The 15,477-nt window shown below is 45.9% G+C and overlaps 1 protein-coding gene across 1 annotated transcript in view; it reads left to right on the top strand.

Annotated features, from left to right (window-relative positions):
- CACHD1 (cache domain containing 1) overlaps nt 1-15,477 on the top strand; it is a 235,725-nt gene that overhangs the window by 122,822 nt on the left and 97,426 nt on the right. Inside the window, exon 4 of the mRNA XM_043963374.1 lies at nt 14,103-14,209. Within this exon, the coding sequence (XP_043819309.1) occupies nt 14,103-14,209 (107 nt within the window). The remainder of the gene's footprint in view (nt 1-14,102; nt 14,210-15,477) is intronic.

Below are 15,477 nucleotides of genomic sequence, written 5' to 3'. Positions count from 1 at the left end.
GCTCTATCCACTGCGCCACCTATGTGTGTTCACTCTTAAAATATTAATCCCATCATTGGCCCTGGCTTTTTCCCACAGACTGCTCAATAATTTTTTTCTGTGTCTCCTCTTAATCTGAACCTGTCATCTATTCCCTCCCCTCTCCCTCCACAAAGCAGTTTGTGTTTTGGCTGTTTGCTCCTTTTGCTATTGTGATTCATCATTCTTCCTTTTAAAATATATTAGTAAATACATTCTGAGCCCACCCAGGCCTCCCCATTCTCTTGTGCTTCCCTCAGTCATTCTGACCTTTTCCACCTTCACAAACTTCACCTTTGGTCTATGGATCTTGTAATATTATGTACAGCAGTTATCGGCATTAGCATCTTAAACCACCCCACCATTAGACTGGAAACCCCTGTATTATGTAAACTTTGTGTCTTGCCAAGTGCCTCGCGTGGTGTTCTGTATACAGCAAGCATTCAGCTTATGCTTGTTATGTTTAAGTCAACATGCACATTGTAATCCAACCAATTAGCCTTAGCCAAGCACTCCCTTTGTGCCAGGCACTGTGCTGAGTGGGTAGGGACACCCATAGAGTCCACACACAGCCCAGGCTCAGGTTCTCTGCTACAGTCTGGGGAGACGACATCCAGAATGAAAGGCTCCCTGCCCTCAGGGAGATTACCTTCTGTGGAGAGAACCACTGCGTCTAGATGAGTTAATATAAATTCAATGAGGGCGGGGATGGGGCTGGCCAATCAGTGAGAGCCCAGTTCTGAAAGCAAGGGCAGGGAGCTCAGCCTGACGACCCTGCTACCAGGCATGCTCTCAAGTGTGCCCCCATTATCACCGACCCATCCTCCTGTTGCTTACATTGTGAACAAAATAAATAGGACATAACTTGGCCAGTACATGAGAGTAGGGACTGGAAGTCTACTTGTAGGAGGTGCCACATGAGGGAGGTGGAGGTGAGGAGAGAGCAGCCCAGGGCTTGGAGACATGCTGGGCAAAGGGGCAGAGTGTGTCTGAAGAACAGCAGGCCCCTATGGCTGGAATGGAATGTCCATGAAGAGAAGTAGTTGGTGCAATCAGGTGGAAAGAGAGAGAGGCTGGAGCTGGGCACTGAAGGGTCTTGAATATCAGAGAGGCTGGGGCTTTGTAAGCCAGGGAATGAAGGGATGAGATCATTTAAGACTTTAGTGATATCCACGTGGCAGCCAGCTAGAGGGCACATTGGAGAGAGAGACGCCAACCCAGAAACCAGTTGGGAATCCAGGCAAGAGTCATGCAGGATTTCACTAGGGTGGTAGCTGCATGTCCAGAAGGGAACAGCCATCAGGGATGTTGGGGAAGTAGAGCGGCCAAGACTTGGCATCCACTTGGATATGGGGGAAAGCAAAGAACTGAGAATGATTCAGAGGCTATGAACTGGAGGGATAGTCAGGAGAGAGGTGCCCCCAGTGGAAACAGAAGTCAGGAAGGGAGAGTGAAGGACATGGGAGGAAAAACGGGAGGTCTGTCTGGGACATGTGGAGTTTGGGATGCTCACAGGCCAGGTGGGTTATAGGACAGTCAGTTGGTAATGCTAGACCCCACCCCCCAGTTTAGTAAACTCCAGATGCTTCCAATTAACCCTCTTCTACATGACATTTAAAGCCCTTCAAAAGCTGAGCCCTTCCACCCTTCACAGTTTTCTTAGGTGTCCTTCCCTCCTCACACTCTGAAATCCACCCATGTGGCACCTTTGCCAATCAGGACACTCTGGGCTCTCGCCCCAGCTGTTCCCCATACCCAGAGAGTCCCTCCTCCCACCTATGCCTTGGAATCCCTGGTTTCATTTGAGAACCATCTTATTCTTGAAGCTGCTCTTGATTCCCCCCTAACTATGTTGAATTAATTTTTTCCACATTCTGTATATTTATGTAACTCAGGCTCTGAGCTATTGTCCTCAACCTCAGTTAAGACTGTCAAGTTGGCCCCAGACGAACGATACTTCTCCGGGTTTTAGGGGATCCAGAGTGGCCGGGACATTTTTGTTTTGTGTTGTTTTCCTCCTGCTGCTATAGCTCATGAGCCCCCAATGATTTAATTTCCCCACACCCCACCTTTCACAGGTGATGTGAATTAGTTAGCCAGAGTTAATGAGCTTTTAGAAATGGGCATCTACTAGGGTGGCATGGTAAGGAAGTCAATGCAACACCTATCCCCTGGGATCCCCCAGATCTGTGGTACAGATACTCACAGATTCCAGGAGGAAGTGGGCTCAGACTCCAGAAAGCATATGTGGCAAGGATGTAAATAACAGCTCCTGGTGGCTGGAGAAGCAGCAGAAGACCCAGGAATGGGAGGGGGCGGTCAGTGTTCTAAACGTCTTCTCCCCTTTGAGAGCCACTCATGAATCGGCCCCTCGGCATGTGCCGAAGCTCCAGCTTTCTGTTGGGCTCTTTGTGGAGCCTGGACGCTTCCTTTCTTCAGTGCCTGTTGTGTGTCCTTCGCGCCCAATGCAGACCCTCCCTGATGCCATCAGTCAGAAGTCCAAAATCCTCTGGACCCATGGAGCTCGAAAGGTCCTTTCTTTGCCAGGGTGGTGGAAGGAGACGCTGGAGCACTCTGCTGCTTTTCTCCCCCTGCCCAGAGGCAGCCTCTTCTCAGGAGCTTGGTAGAGCCATTTCCAGCTCTGAGCTGCCCAGTGGTCATTGCCCAAGTCCAGAGTAGCTTCCGGTTTTATCCATGGAAAGGATGAGACCAGGACAAGGAGGTTTGTAGGAGGTGAGATTTGAGCTGCATCAGGAAGGGAGTTTGGGTCAGAAGGGAAGCCTTCCAGGCTGTCATGGCATATGGAGACTAGGAGCTTAGTCACATGACTGACTCAGACCTAGAAGTCAACAGTTTTGTCTCAGGACCCCTAGCCCTTAGCACAGAACCTGGCATATAGTGGGTGCTTAATAAATGCATGTCCTCAAACATGGAAAACCACAGCCTCCTAGCCTTCCCATACTCCCCTCTCTCCCTTACCTAAAAGCTCATCTTTACCCTTATCATGATCTGGGATCCTTTGATCCATCCCTAGTCTCCAAAGCTCGCCTCCTCCCCTTTCACTCTCCTACATACCTAGCCTTGACCCCATGATCTGCTGCTTTCATGTTGCACAGCCCCACCCCCATTCTTCTGCCCCTCTTAACTGCCCATCCTCATCCTTGAATAACACCCTCCACCCCATAGGATTCTCTGATCTCAGGCTACTCAGCATAGCTGGGGACGTTGGAAATTGAGCCCATTTTGCCCACTAAAACCTGTGTTTTTATAACCCTATGTGCACCTCGCTGCTACAGAAACATCCTTTTCTTCTTCTTTTCTCTAAAAATTGTCATTTTACTTTTCTGTCAGTATCATTTTCCACTAAACCCTTCCCCTCCAAAGTGAGGGCCAGGAAGCCTCCACCCTGACTGTGGGAGCTGATCATTGCTTATCTCCAACACTACCACCCCTATCCTTACCCTCCCTAAATCCCCCTCATTTCCCCTCGGGGTCAGCCCCAAGGTGAAGTCATGACCTAACCTCATTTATCCCCACAGCAGGGTGGCAGGTGGCCTTGGGAAGAGGCTTCTCCCATCCCCCCCACCCCATGTCACATAATGGTAACAACTCTGGTGGGGGAGGGAGGAGTAAGTGATAAATAAGAGCCCCCTCCTCCCCAGACAGAGGGAGTTCCACAAGATCCATCGCAATCCAAGTCACAGATGTCATTCATTACCTTTGCTCCGCATCCCAGCCATCTTCCAGTGTCTCCTGGGACCGTTGAGGTCACCTTCCATCTTGCCGGTCACCCAGACTCTGATACTCATGGTGTCATTCTTGGCTCCTCCCCTTCCCTCACCCCACAGAGCCAGTCAGTTACCATTTCTACCTCCACATATCTCACCTATCCCCCCCTTCTATTCATCAGATCTCCTTCCCCTTTAGACTACTGCGATAACCTCCCAACTGGCCTCCTGGCCTCAACTCTCTCCCCTCTCCAATCCATCCTCCACCCAGCTGACCTCCAGTTCTTAGCACAGTACCTAGCATACAGCAGGTGCTCAATAAATGCTTGTCAATGTCAAAGTGATTTTCACAAAGCACAATTCTAACCACCGTCACTCCCTTACTGACTCCCTATTGACTACAGGAATAATTATGATTTTTACCTTTATTTCATCCTGTTCAAATGTCAATATCCATGTCAATTTTATGATGTATATAATGATCAATTCAGTTGTATATGGACTTGATTTCTAAGTAAGTGAATATCTACATTGAGGGATGTGTTCACTTTAAAATTTTATTTTATTCATTCATCTATTTATTCAATCATTTGTCTATTTGTTTATTCATTCATTTGTTTGTTTTGCTGATAGGAGTTTATGATCAAAGTAGTTTGAAGCCTGTTGTCTTAGGCAACGAAGTGAAACATCTTCTAGGAGAGTGAAATGGGCAGTTTGGAGTGGTCAGCAGGAGGAAAGGTGTTTAAACACCCAGGCCTCTGGCATTTTAGCGGCCCTGCTTAACGCTACAATTTGAACTAGCAGCACAGAGATAGCAAACAGCCACACCGAAGGGTCAGCCCGAGGCCCTGGCTCGGCAGAGACCAGCCCCAGACTGGCCTGGCCGAGGGGCCGAGCTTTGCCCCCACAGGCTTTAGGCCCCACGGCCATAAGAGCCCAAGGAACCCAGTTTGTTTGTTCCAGTTTGTGAAAAAAGAGAATGAAAAATGACCTCTGGGGATGGGGTGACAGCTCTGGAGTTTGCCCATTAATTTGCCTGTTTGACTAACCAAGGCCATTCCTGAGTCGCCTTTGCTTCTCTGAATGTGATACTTCCTTTGTCAAGTGATCCTCCCCTCCCACTTTGAGACCAAAGTTTAAATATTTGCCAGCTCTGAGGTTGGGGGCTTTATCTTGGCCCTTTCTCTGTTTACCTTCATTCTCAGGGGGCAATTAAGGGGGAGATAAGAGGAATCCTGGGTGATTCTTTTCAGGCTGGTGTTGCTCAAATATTTGGAGTGTAGGCACTTCTCCCAAAGGAGCAGGCTGAGCCTGGCCAAGCCTAGCTCATGTTCTGAGGTGTGGCCGGGGAGCGAGGCCCACCCAGCCAGCCACAGACCGTTGCATCCCAGAATCTTAGGGCTGAAAAGGACCTCAGTGTCACTCTTGTCAATGTATCCCCAGTGCTTGGCACGTGGGAAAGGCTTACTAAAGGATTCTTGATGGATTATTAATCAGTCTAGGTCTGTCAACCCTCAACATAAATGCCCTTTCCAATATCCATAACTACCAGTAGTCAGACAGTTTCTGCTTGAATGCCACCAGATACAGGGAACTCACTACTGTACTCCACAAGGAAAGCCCACTTTGGATACTTCTGATCATTAAGAAGTCTTCTCTCATTCTTCGTTAAGCAACCTACTCTCATTACAAATTCTAAAGCAGGTGCCACAGTCATTCCTGCTGACCCTTCATGTCTCCTGCTGACCTTTGTTTTCAGTGCTTAAGTGACTGTGTTTTGTCTTTTGTTTTGGTTTGTTTTTGCCAGGCAGTGGTGGTTAAGTGACTGGCCCATGGTCACAAAGCTAGTAAGTGTCGAGTGTCTGAGGTCAAAGTTGAACTCAGGTCCTCCTGAATCCAGGGCCCATGCTTTCTCTCCTGTGCCACCTAGAGGTCCCTTAAGTGACTATATTTTGAATTGAAGCTAAACATTTACTAAACATTCCTGGTGACTTGGGTTTATTAGACCTAGAATCTGCTTCTGATATTTCCATTACAATCACTGTGTCAGTAGACGAGCTCCTTCCCTTCCGCACTGTCTGTCTGCCTTTTTATCTATCCATCCATACATACATACATCTATCATCTATCTGTCTGCCCAGCTATCTATTTACTGACCACTATCCGTCTATCCATCTATCCATCCATTAGTATCTATCCATCTATCCATTCATTTCTATCCACCCATCTATTACTATCCATCTATCATCTATCTACCGATCATCTGTCTGTCCGTCCATCCATCCATCATTCATCTATCTATCTATCATCTATCATCTATCTGTCTGCCTAGCTATTTACTGACCACTATCCATCTATTCATCCATTATTATCTATCCATCTATCCATTCATTTCTATCCACCCATCTATTACTATCCATCTATCATCTATCTACTGATAATCTGTCTGTCAGTCCATCCATCCATCATCCATCTATCTATCTATCTATCTATCTATCTATCATCCATCCATCCATCCATCCATCTATCTATCTATCTATCTATCTATCTATCTATCTATCTATCATCCATCCATCCATCCATCCATCATCCATCTATCTATCTATCTATCTATCCATCCATCCATCCATCCATCTATCCATCTATCTATCCATCATCTATCTATCTATCTATCTATCTATCCACCCATCTATCTATCTATCCATCCATCCATCCACCTATCTATCTATCATCTATCTATCTATCCATCCATCCATCCATCCATCTATCTATCTATCTATCTATCTATCCATCCATCCATCCATCTATCCATCTATCTATCTATCATCTATCTATCTATCTATCCATCCATCTATCCATCCATCCATCCATCCATCCATCCATCCATCCATCCATCCATCCATCCATCCATCTATTCATCTATCTATCCATCATCTATCTATCTATCTATCCATCCATCCATCCATCCATCCATCTATCTATCAATCTATCTATCTATCTATCTATCTATCTATCTATCTATCTATCTATCTATCTATCTATCTATATCTACCCTTCTGACTCATAGGGTCATAGTCAAGTCAACAAGCATTTATTAAGTGCCTGCTGGGTTCGTGGATCTCACAGGAGCCTCAGAGGCCTTTTGGAGCCACCCTCTCCTTTGATAGATGAGGAAACCAAAGGCCAAGGATATTGTAACTTCCCCGAAGTCTCACAGTAGCAGAGTTAGTGGCAGAGGGGTCAGCCACTGCTGTATCTCATTGCTGCATCACTGTTTCATGGGAGTGGACCCTGTCTCCTCTGGGAGACTGGAAGCCCTGGGAGGGTAAAGATCACTCTTTCCCTTGTCTCCTTGGCTCAGTTCTCTTCACCCATCCTTTGTTCTATGCCTGCTCTGTGCCAGGCACTAAACATACAAAGACAAAAAGTAAGAGTCCCTGGCCTGAGTTTGCCTTCTGTTGGGAAGGGAAACACAGACTGGTAAATACAAAGCAATTCCAGTTAATTAGAGCTGCCCCAGAGGAGGCTGGGCCATAGAAAGAGGGCACTGGGCACCAGTCACTGAGTCTTGTCCCAAGTTGCCTAGAAGAACTCTCGTTGAGGCCGATGTAGCTGGGATTCATCTCTGAGTATGTGTTGGACCAGATGAGACCCAAAGCCCCAAGCTCAATGTGAGGCTGCAGAAGTCTTTGCTGAATGAAGGAACCTCTAGAACCCTGGAGGTTGAGTCCCCCATCCCCTCCAGACCACTCTGAGCAAGGCACTTTGCCCTAACTCCTGATCTGTGCCAATCAGAAGGCATTGTGGCACAGTGGGTAGAGATCTGGCATCTGAGCCAGGAAGACTCACATTAAAGTCCTGCTTCTGGCACCTAGGGGCTGCCTGACCCTGGACATGTCATTCACCCCTCAGTGCCCCAGGAAACAGTCCAAGACTGTAGGTGGCAGGGAGAGTGTTGGTCTGATGGAGCATTCTCATCTGAGAGTTCCGATAGCGATGAAGGTACAGATCTAGTGGCTATCCCCAGGCACCTACTTCCCCCCACTTTCTGTTTTGGGTATGTTTCCTCCTCTCATTTCCACCTCCTGAAAAGCCTATGCATCTTTCAAAGCCAAGTCCAAAACACCTCCTCCAGGGAGACTTCCTTGATTCTTTCTGGCCAGTTCAGTAGCAATAATAATAAAAATAATAGCTTACAGTCATAGAGCACCTACTATGTGTCAGACACTGTGTTAGACCCTTTACAGTTACTATCTCATGCGATCCCCACAACAACCATGGGAGACAGGTGCTGTCATTATCCCCATTTTACAGAAAAGCCTGGAAAAACTTACATGAACTGATGTATAATGAAGTGAGAAGAACCAAGAGAACCTTGTGCACAGTGACAACCATATTGTTGGATGAAGAACTGGGAATGACTTAATTATTCTCAGGAATACAGTGATCCAAGACAATCCCAATGGACTCGTGATGAAACAAACTATCCACCTCCAAAGAATTGATGTTGATGGAACACAGACTGAAGCAGGCTACTTTTCCACTCTCTTTTTTTCTTTTATCAAGTCTTCTTATACAAAATGACTAATATGGACATGTTTTACATAATTGCACATGTGTAACCTATATCTGATTGCTTACCTCTTGGGGGGATAGAATTTGAAACTCAAAATTTTAAATTAAAATATTTATTTTTAAAATTACCCCCATTTTATATATGTGGAAACTGAGGCAAACAAAGGTGAAGTGACTTTCCTAGGGTCATATACCTGGCAGGTGTACGGGGCCCGATTTCAGGTCTTCCTAGCTCCTGGTCCAGTGCTCTACCCACTGCCCCTCGTAACTGTATTAATATCAACCCAAGAAGTTATTGTAACTGGTTCTTCCCTTGTACTCGCCTCACTCTCCAGCAAACCATTCATCGATCAACATATGTTTAGTAAGTCTGTACCAAATGCCAGGCCCTGTGCTAAGCACCAAACTAAAGTACAAACTGAAGCCTCCCCGTGGCTCCCAGCCACCGGAAGCTTTCTTTTTTCTAGTGATTTATGGGGATTCTGTTTTTCAGCAAACTGCCCCCCCCCACAACTGCTCTTCAAAGCAGCATTAGAATCCTTCTGCAGAGGAGGAGTAAGTCAACACACATCATTTTGGGAGTGAGGGGGAAGCCTTGTGACAATCTGCACAGCTATATCAGCATATCAGAGAGAGATGTCAGCAAGACCTGGGTTCAAATCTTGCCTCAGATATGTACTAGGCTTCTTAAGGTGGGCAAGTCGCATTCATCTCTCTTCACCCAGTTTCCTCCCTGAGGTGCTTGGGCTCCATGGAATCTACAATCTCTTCTAGGTCTAAAGTTATGACCCTTGACATCTGGAGGGATGCTCTTGGTGTCAGAGTTTTCGTCCAGCGAGTCACCCAGCCTGGGATATTCAAACAAAGGGAAAGGCAGAGTCTAAGGCCAACCGCCGCTCAAAGATGCATGTGTCCATCCTTTGCACATACATTTTTCTCTTACTATTTCCTTTCTAAACTGAGAACTCCACAGAAAAGTTGATTTACACAGTGAACGGTCCAAGTAAAAACCATTTGGAGCTCACTCGAACACGGTTTTGATGTAAAATTCAAAGCTTCTACAAATTTATTTTATCTCCTACATTTGCTGATCTCCTGCTTGTAATTCCTGTTGAAGGAGAATAGAAATGACTGAGGCCTGATGGGAATTAAATGTCTGAAGTTCAAAGCCGGCCGTACATCAGAGCAAACGTCAATCAAATGTGCATCTTGCAAGCGAGGCAGGGAGTGAATTTCTCCACGGGGAAGAGATCAAAGTGGGTCTGTTTGCTCCCTCGGGATGCGCTTTCGATCAGTTGTTCATGAAAGTAAATCCAGAAGGAAGCTGACTTTTTTTTTTCTTAAAGGGGAAGGGGAGAAGAGGGAATTGTGTCTCTTGAAATTGAATTTCAGCCAATGTTTTGATCTTGGGGAAGTAGGTACTAAAAACTGGCATCACCCAATGTGTGGTTTCATTGAGGGGAAGATTGGGGGAGATTTGATATGATTTTATGCCAGTGGTCATCCCCAGCTCACTTTAAGGCACAATATCCTGCTTATTTTATGGAAAATCTGGGCTTTGAATTGCTTCTGACCTTCTCTGTGCAAGTGTAGACAGCAATTGTGCTAGTATGGACGCAGAGTCCAGAGGGTGGCCTTAAATCCCAACTTTAGCACTTTAGTTGTGTGACTTGGGGCAGGTCATTAATTTCTCCATGCCTCAGTTTCCCTATCTGTAAAATGGGGATCAACAATGAGGACTGAACCAGGGCCCAGTGGAAAAATCACTTTGTTAGAAGCAGAGGACAAGGCTGGTTCAGGTTCTCACCTCTGACCTTACTAACTGTTTGACCTTGAGCAAGTCCTTGTCTGTATAATGAGAGGTTTGAACTAGAATGCCTCTGAGGTCTCCTCCTGTTCTATCTGGAGCTATGATCCCCTTGTTATGTATAGAAAGAACAAGTTAGGAGGAAGATTCCTGTTGTTCAGTGTCTGAGTCTTTGTGACCCCATTTGAGGTTTTCTTGGCAGAGATACTGGAGAGGTTTGTTATTCCTTCTCCAGCTCATTTGACAGATGAGGAAACTGAGGCAAACAGGGTGAAGCGACTTGCCCAGGGTCATACAGCTAGTGAGTGTCTGAGGCCAGATTTGAACTCAGGAAGATGAGTCTTCCTGACTCCAGGCACTGTATCCACTGCACCACCACTTAGCTGCCCCTGGAAAAATTAGTGCTTTGTAAACTTTCAATTGAGCTACAAATACTTGGGATATAAAGAATATTTTTTGTCAATTATATTAAAAAATCAACCTAAAATTCCCTTGGGGAATACACTAGAGTAACTAATGTCTGTTTTATAAAGTAGTTTAAACTGGAACCATCTTTTTCTGAAGTTAGTGGGGTATGATGATGGTTTTGTTTTGAATTGTGCGTACTAGGAACAAATCTAAAGTGCACTGGTCCCTTACGGGATTATAGATCTAGAGGTGAGAGGGGCTGTGAAGGTCATCTCGTCTAATTCTCTCATCGTATTGATAAGGAAACAGGCCCAGGGAAGAGAAGTTATTTTCCTCAGCTCAGACAGATTGGAAGTGGTAGAGATGGGATTCCTACGCAGGTCCCATGACTAAGTACAGTGCCTATATCCTAGACCCCATGGCAGGTTATCCTCCAGGGATCATACAATTAAAGTGGGAAAGGCACTTATAGAGCATCTAGCCCACTTTACAGATGAGTTAAACTGAGGCCCAGGTGGATTAAGTGTCTGCTGAGGTCCTTGATTATCTAATTGGACCTCCCTCATTTTAAGGACAACGAGGAAACTGAATTCCAGGTAGGATCCCAAGTCTAGAGCTTGCCCCAAATCACACCTTAGGGGAGCTAGGATTCACACTCAGGTCCCAGCCTCCAAACTTAGAGTTCTTTCCTCTGTACCTTGCTTTGTACAAGTGAGTGTGACTTCCCCATTGCCTTTCCCAGAAGACTTGTCCAAGTCAGACACATCCTTAAGCCTGTTTCTTTACATCCCTTGGTGACGTCTCCTCTTCACCCAATGGACATTTCTTGGATCTCATTCTCCAGCTTAATCAGCACAGACACAAACATGTTTGTAGATGGTGCACATCCTCTTAAGAATCCTTATGTCACCTGGGTAGGGTTGGCCCATTCCTTGTGGGCTGTCTCATGTGGAGCAATTTAAGACAATTAAAAGTCTTGTAAGATGAGAATGTCATTAAAAAGATTCTGAGGGGGACTAGGAATACAAGATGGGGGTGGTGGAGGCTGCTGTTGGCTCTGAATTATTAAAACACAAGAAGCCAGAGGGCTCAGACAAGAGGAAATTCTTCCTAAATCCCCTCTCCAGCAGAGCCTGCATTTTTACAAAGGTTGGTGTAGTGAGAAGAACGCTGCAATGGGAGTCAGAGACCTTGATTCAAATCCTGATTCTGCCGCTTACAAATTAGGTGACATTGGAGCAGTCCCTTAGACTTTCTGTGCCTCAGTTTCCTCATCTGTAAAATGAGGAGATTGCACTAGGTGGCCTCCAGGGTCCTCTCTGTCTCTCCCTTCCTTCTCTTGGTGGAGAAGAATGGAATGAGTTTCCTGAGAATGTGAATACTAATGATAGCTAACATTTATAAGGCACCTACTGTGCGGCAGCCACTGTGGGGAGCACTTTACAATTCTTATCTCATCTGATCCTCACAAGAACCTTGGGTGGTGGGTACTATTATTAGCCCCATTTTACAGATGAAGAAACTGAAGGTGAAAGAGTTTAAGTGACTTCCTCAGGGTCACACATCCAGTAAGTGTTTGAGTCTGGATTGGAACTCGGTACTTCCTGACTCCAGGTCCATGGTTCCGTGCACTGCATCATTTCACAAGACGTGGATTCCCCACCTCCACGCCCTCCTTAAAAATGTCCCTTTCCCTAGAACAACTCCATAAAATGTCTTACCCCCCTTTAGACTTGATTGGAGAAGATTCTATTGAACTCTAGAGGGTCCAGAATTAGGGAAATCTCTAAGAAGCATCTCCTGTCAGATCTAGAACTAGGGTAGGGTGATTAGAACTTTGCCTCAGGGTGCCAACACCATCTTTCTTCCAGCCTAATGTCTCTCTATGCCTTGAACCTCCACATTCTTCCCTCACTGCCTTATTCTCCTCCTCTTTCTGGGGGTTGGGGGTTAGGGGTTGGGTATCTTAGCCTGGATTCTGGGGGAGAGGTCATCCCCCTCCTCTGATATTGCTGCACATAACTGGAACTGTGGGTCCATGCTCAACTGAATCTGCCTGGGGTATCAGAATCCTTTGTTTCAGCTCTGGCTATCAAATGGGAGATGGACCCTCTCTTTGTCATCTGCTGTAGCTCCCTGCTGTTCCTGGTGAGGCAGAAGGGAGAGTGGAGGGCTTGGGGAATTTGAAGCATCTTTTGGCAGACAGAGTCTACCCCCCTAAAATGGCCTTCTGTCCCAAAGGGCTGAAGTGGGTACCTGCTAAACTGAAAGCCTCCCAAACTGTCGATATTCCCTTTGTCTGCGAGCAATGAATAGTTACCATTTCCTGCTCAGGGACTCTCCCAGACAGTGCTAAATACAGGCATTAATGCCTCTGTCCTGCTCCTGAATCCTCCACCCTTCCATATCAGGGCCACTGAGAGGCTTCTGCCAATTTCCACTGCCTCCTTCACGTCGCATTGGTAGCCTGCAGTTTGCCTGAGCACAGTGCGGTCACATCAGCATTCTGCTTGGCAGAGAACTATGCCCCCCCCCCCCCCGCCCCCGTACCTGGCCTTCCAGCTGGGGGTCTGCCTCTGTGATCCAACATGCTGATCATTCGGGGAGCAAAAAGCGGGCTTCCATCTCAGCTTAGAAGCTTCCACAGCATCCTTTTATCTTCCCAGCTCCTGGGGTCAGCAATGTAGGATACAAATGCCTCGGGGCCAGGGATAGAAACAGGGGCCTGAGTGCTGGCTGGAACCTGGCCTGTGCTGAAATGTCCAGGATGAAATCAGCAAGTGCTACAGATCAGGGCTTGGGTTAGTGTTGCTAGGGGTCTGGACTTAAGAAAGTGATGGAGCGGGGCCCAGTGCTCTATCCACCACACCACCCAGCTGCCCTGTATGTATGTGTGTATGTGTACGTGTGTGTATGAATCTATGTGTGTATATGTGTGTATCCTTAACATATATTGTCTCATCTGAGCCTCCCACAAACATGTGATAAAAGTACTGTTATTATCCCCATTTTACAGGTGAGGAAACTGAGGCAGACAGGGTTAAGTGACGTGCCCAGAGTCACACAGCTAGGTAGTATGTGAGGCCGAATTTGAACCTGCTTCTTCCTGACTTCAGGTCATGGAACTAGTCAGCTGCTTTTTCACAAAGAATAGTCAGAGGCTCTTGGTTTGCAAATTAGTGATGTTTTGGCATGGGAATGGGAAAACATAAAGAGGACTTGAGAGCTGTCCTCATTTAAAAAGTTGTCATGTGGGAAGGTAGAATTGTCCGTGTAGAAATTAAACCAATGACTAGAAGTTCCAGGGAGCCCAATCTTGTCTTAATGAAAACACTCATTTTCCAATCCCTAAAATAGGATGGGTGACATCGTGTGTTAGTGAGTTCCCCGTCACTGTCAATGTGTAATGAATATGTGTAAGTGAACATTTGCAGAATCCTAATTTTTAAAGCTTCATACCTGAACCTCAAACCCCTTGCCCATTGTCTGACCCTCCTCATGTACTTCATGGACTGGGCTGAACCATTCGCTAATGCATATTGATGATTCTCTTTCTATTCCATCAGGTTTGATGGGAACTTCAACACCAACGTGTCCAGGACCATCAGCTGTGACCGACTCTCGACCACTGTGAATAGCCGGGCCTTCAACCCAGGCCGCGACTTGAATTCTGGTCAGTGATGAGTCAGTTTCTTTGGATTTATCCCAGGGAGAGCTTTGGCATTTCCCCCTTTATCGCTCTTTGGTTTAGGGGCTTGACCCAAATCTATAATTGGACATCTCTGATTGGGTAATCGACAACCACAGTCATAACCAAGGCTTTGTATTTGTCATCTTTGATATCAGAAGTTGGTTTCATTGCCAGAGTCTATTTTCTTTTTATGCATGGAGTGAAAGGTATTATGATTTTATCTGCATTTTCCCATCTGTTTTTGTTGTTGTTTTTGGTTTTGGTTTTGGGGTTTCGGTTTTGGTTTTGGGGGGTTTTTTGTTTGTTTTTTGCGGGGTACACTGAGGTAAACAGGGACTTGCCCAGGGTCACACAGCTAGTAAGTGTCAAGTGTCTGAGGCCAGATTTGAACTCAGGTACTCCTGAATCCAGGGCCTGTCCTTTATCCACTGTGCCACCTAGTAGCTCCATCTGTTGTGTTTTTGTTGACAGCAATGAGAGTAGTCAAGTTATGCCAACAAACACTTATTCTGTGCTTATTATTATGACATTTATAAGCGGGCAGCTAGGTGACAATGCAGTGGATAGAGTTACTCTGCCCGGAGTCAGGAAGACTCATCTTTCTGAGTTCAAATCTGGCCTCAGATACTTCCTAGCTGTATGTTTTTGTTTTGTTTTTGTTTTTGCAGGGCAATGGGGGTTAAGTGACATGCCCAGGGTCACACAGCTAGTAAGTGTCAAGTGTCTGAGGCCGGATTTGAACTCAGGTCCTCCTTAATCCAGGGCCGATGCTTTATCCACTGCACCACCTAGTTGCCCCTTCTTCCTAGCTGTATGACCCTGGGCAAGACCCTGTTTACCTCAGTGTCCTCATCTGTCAAATGAGTTGAAAAGGAAAATGATGAAGCCCTCTAGTATCTTTGCCAAGAGAACCCCAAATGGGGTCATGGACAGTCTGAACTGAAAAATGCCTGAGCAACATCTATATAATGATTTGAGGTTTACAAAGTGCTTTACATGTGTTGTCTCATTTGGTCCTCACAACACTATAAGGTAAATGCTATTATTATTCCTGTTTTACATTTGAGAAAACTAAGGTTTGAAAAAGTTAAGTGATTTGTCAGGGGTCATACAATCATTAAATGTCATTTGAACTCAAGTCTTCCTGACTCTGTCTGACTTAAGTCAAATCAGCAAGTATTTATTAAGTGCCTCCCATGTGGCAGGCCCCGTGCTAGGCACTGGGAATACAAAGAAAGACAAAAACCAGT

Source organism: Dromiciops gliroides, chromosome 4, assembly GCF_019393635.1.
Source record: "Dromiciops gliroides isolate mDroGli1 chromosome 4, mDroGli1.pri, whole genome shotgun sequence".
In the NCBI taxonomy this organism is placed as follows: Eukaryota; Metazoa; Chordata; class Mammalia; order Microbiotheria; family Microbiotheriidae; genus Dromiciops; species Dromiciops gliroides.
Note: the sequence above shows the minus strand (reverse complement) of the source record. Positions and strands in the feature narration are given on the sequence as shown.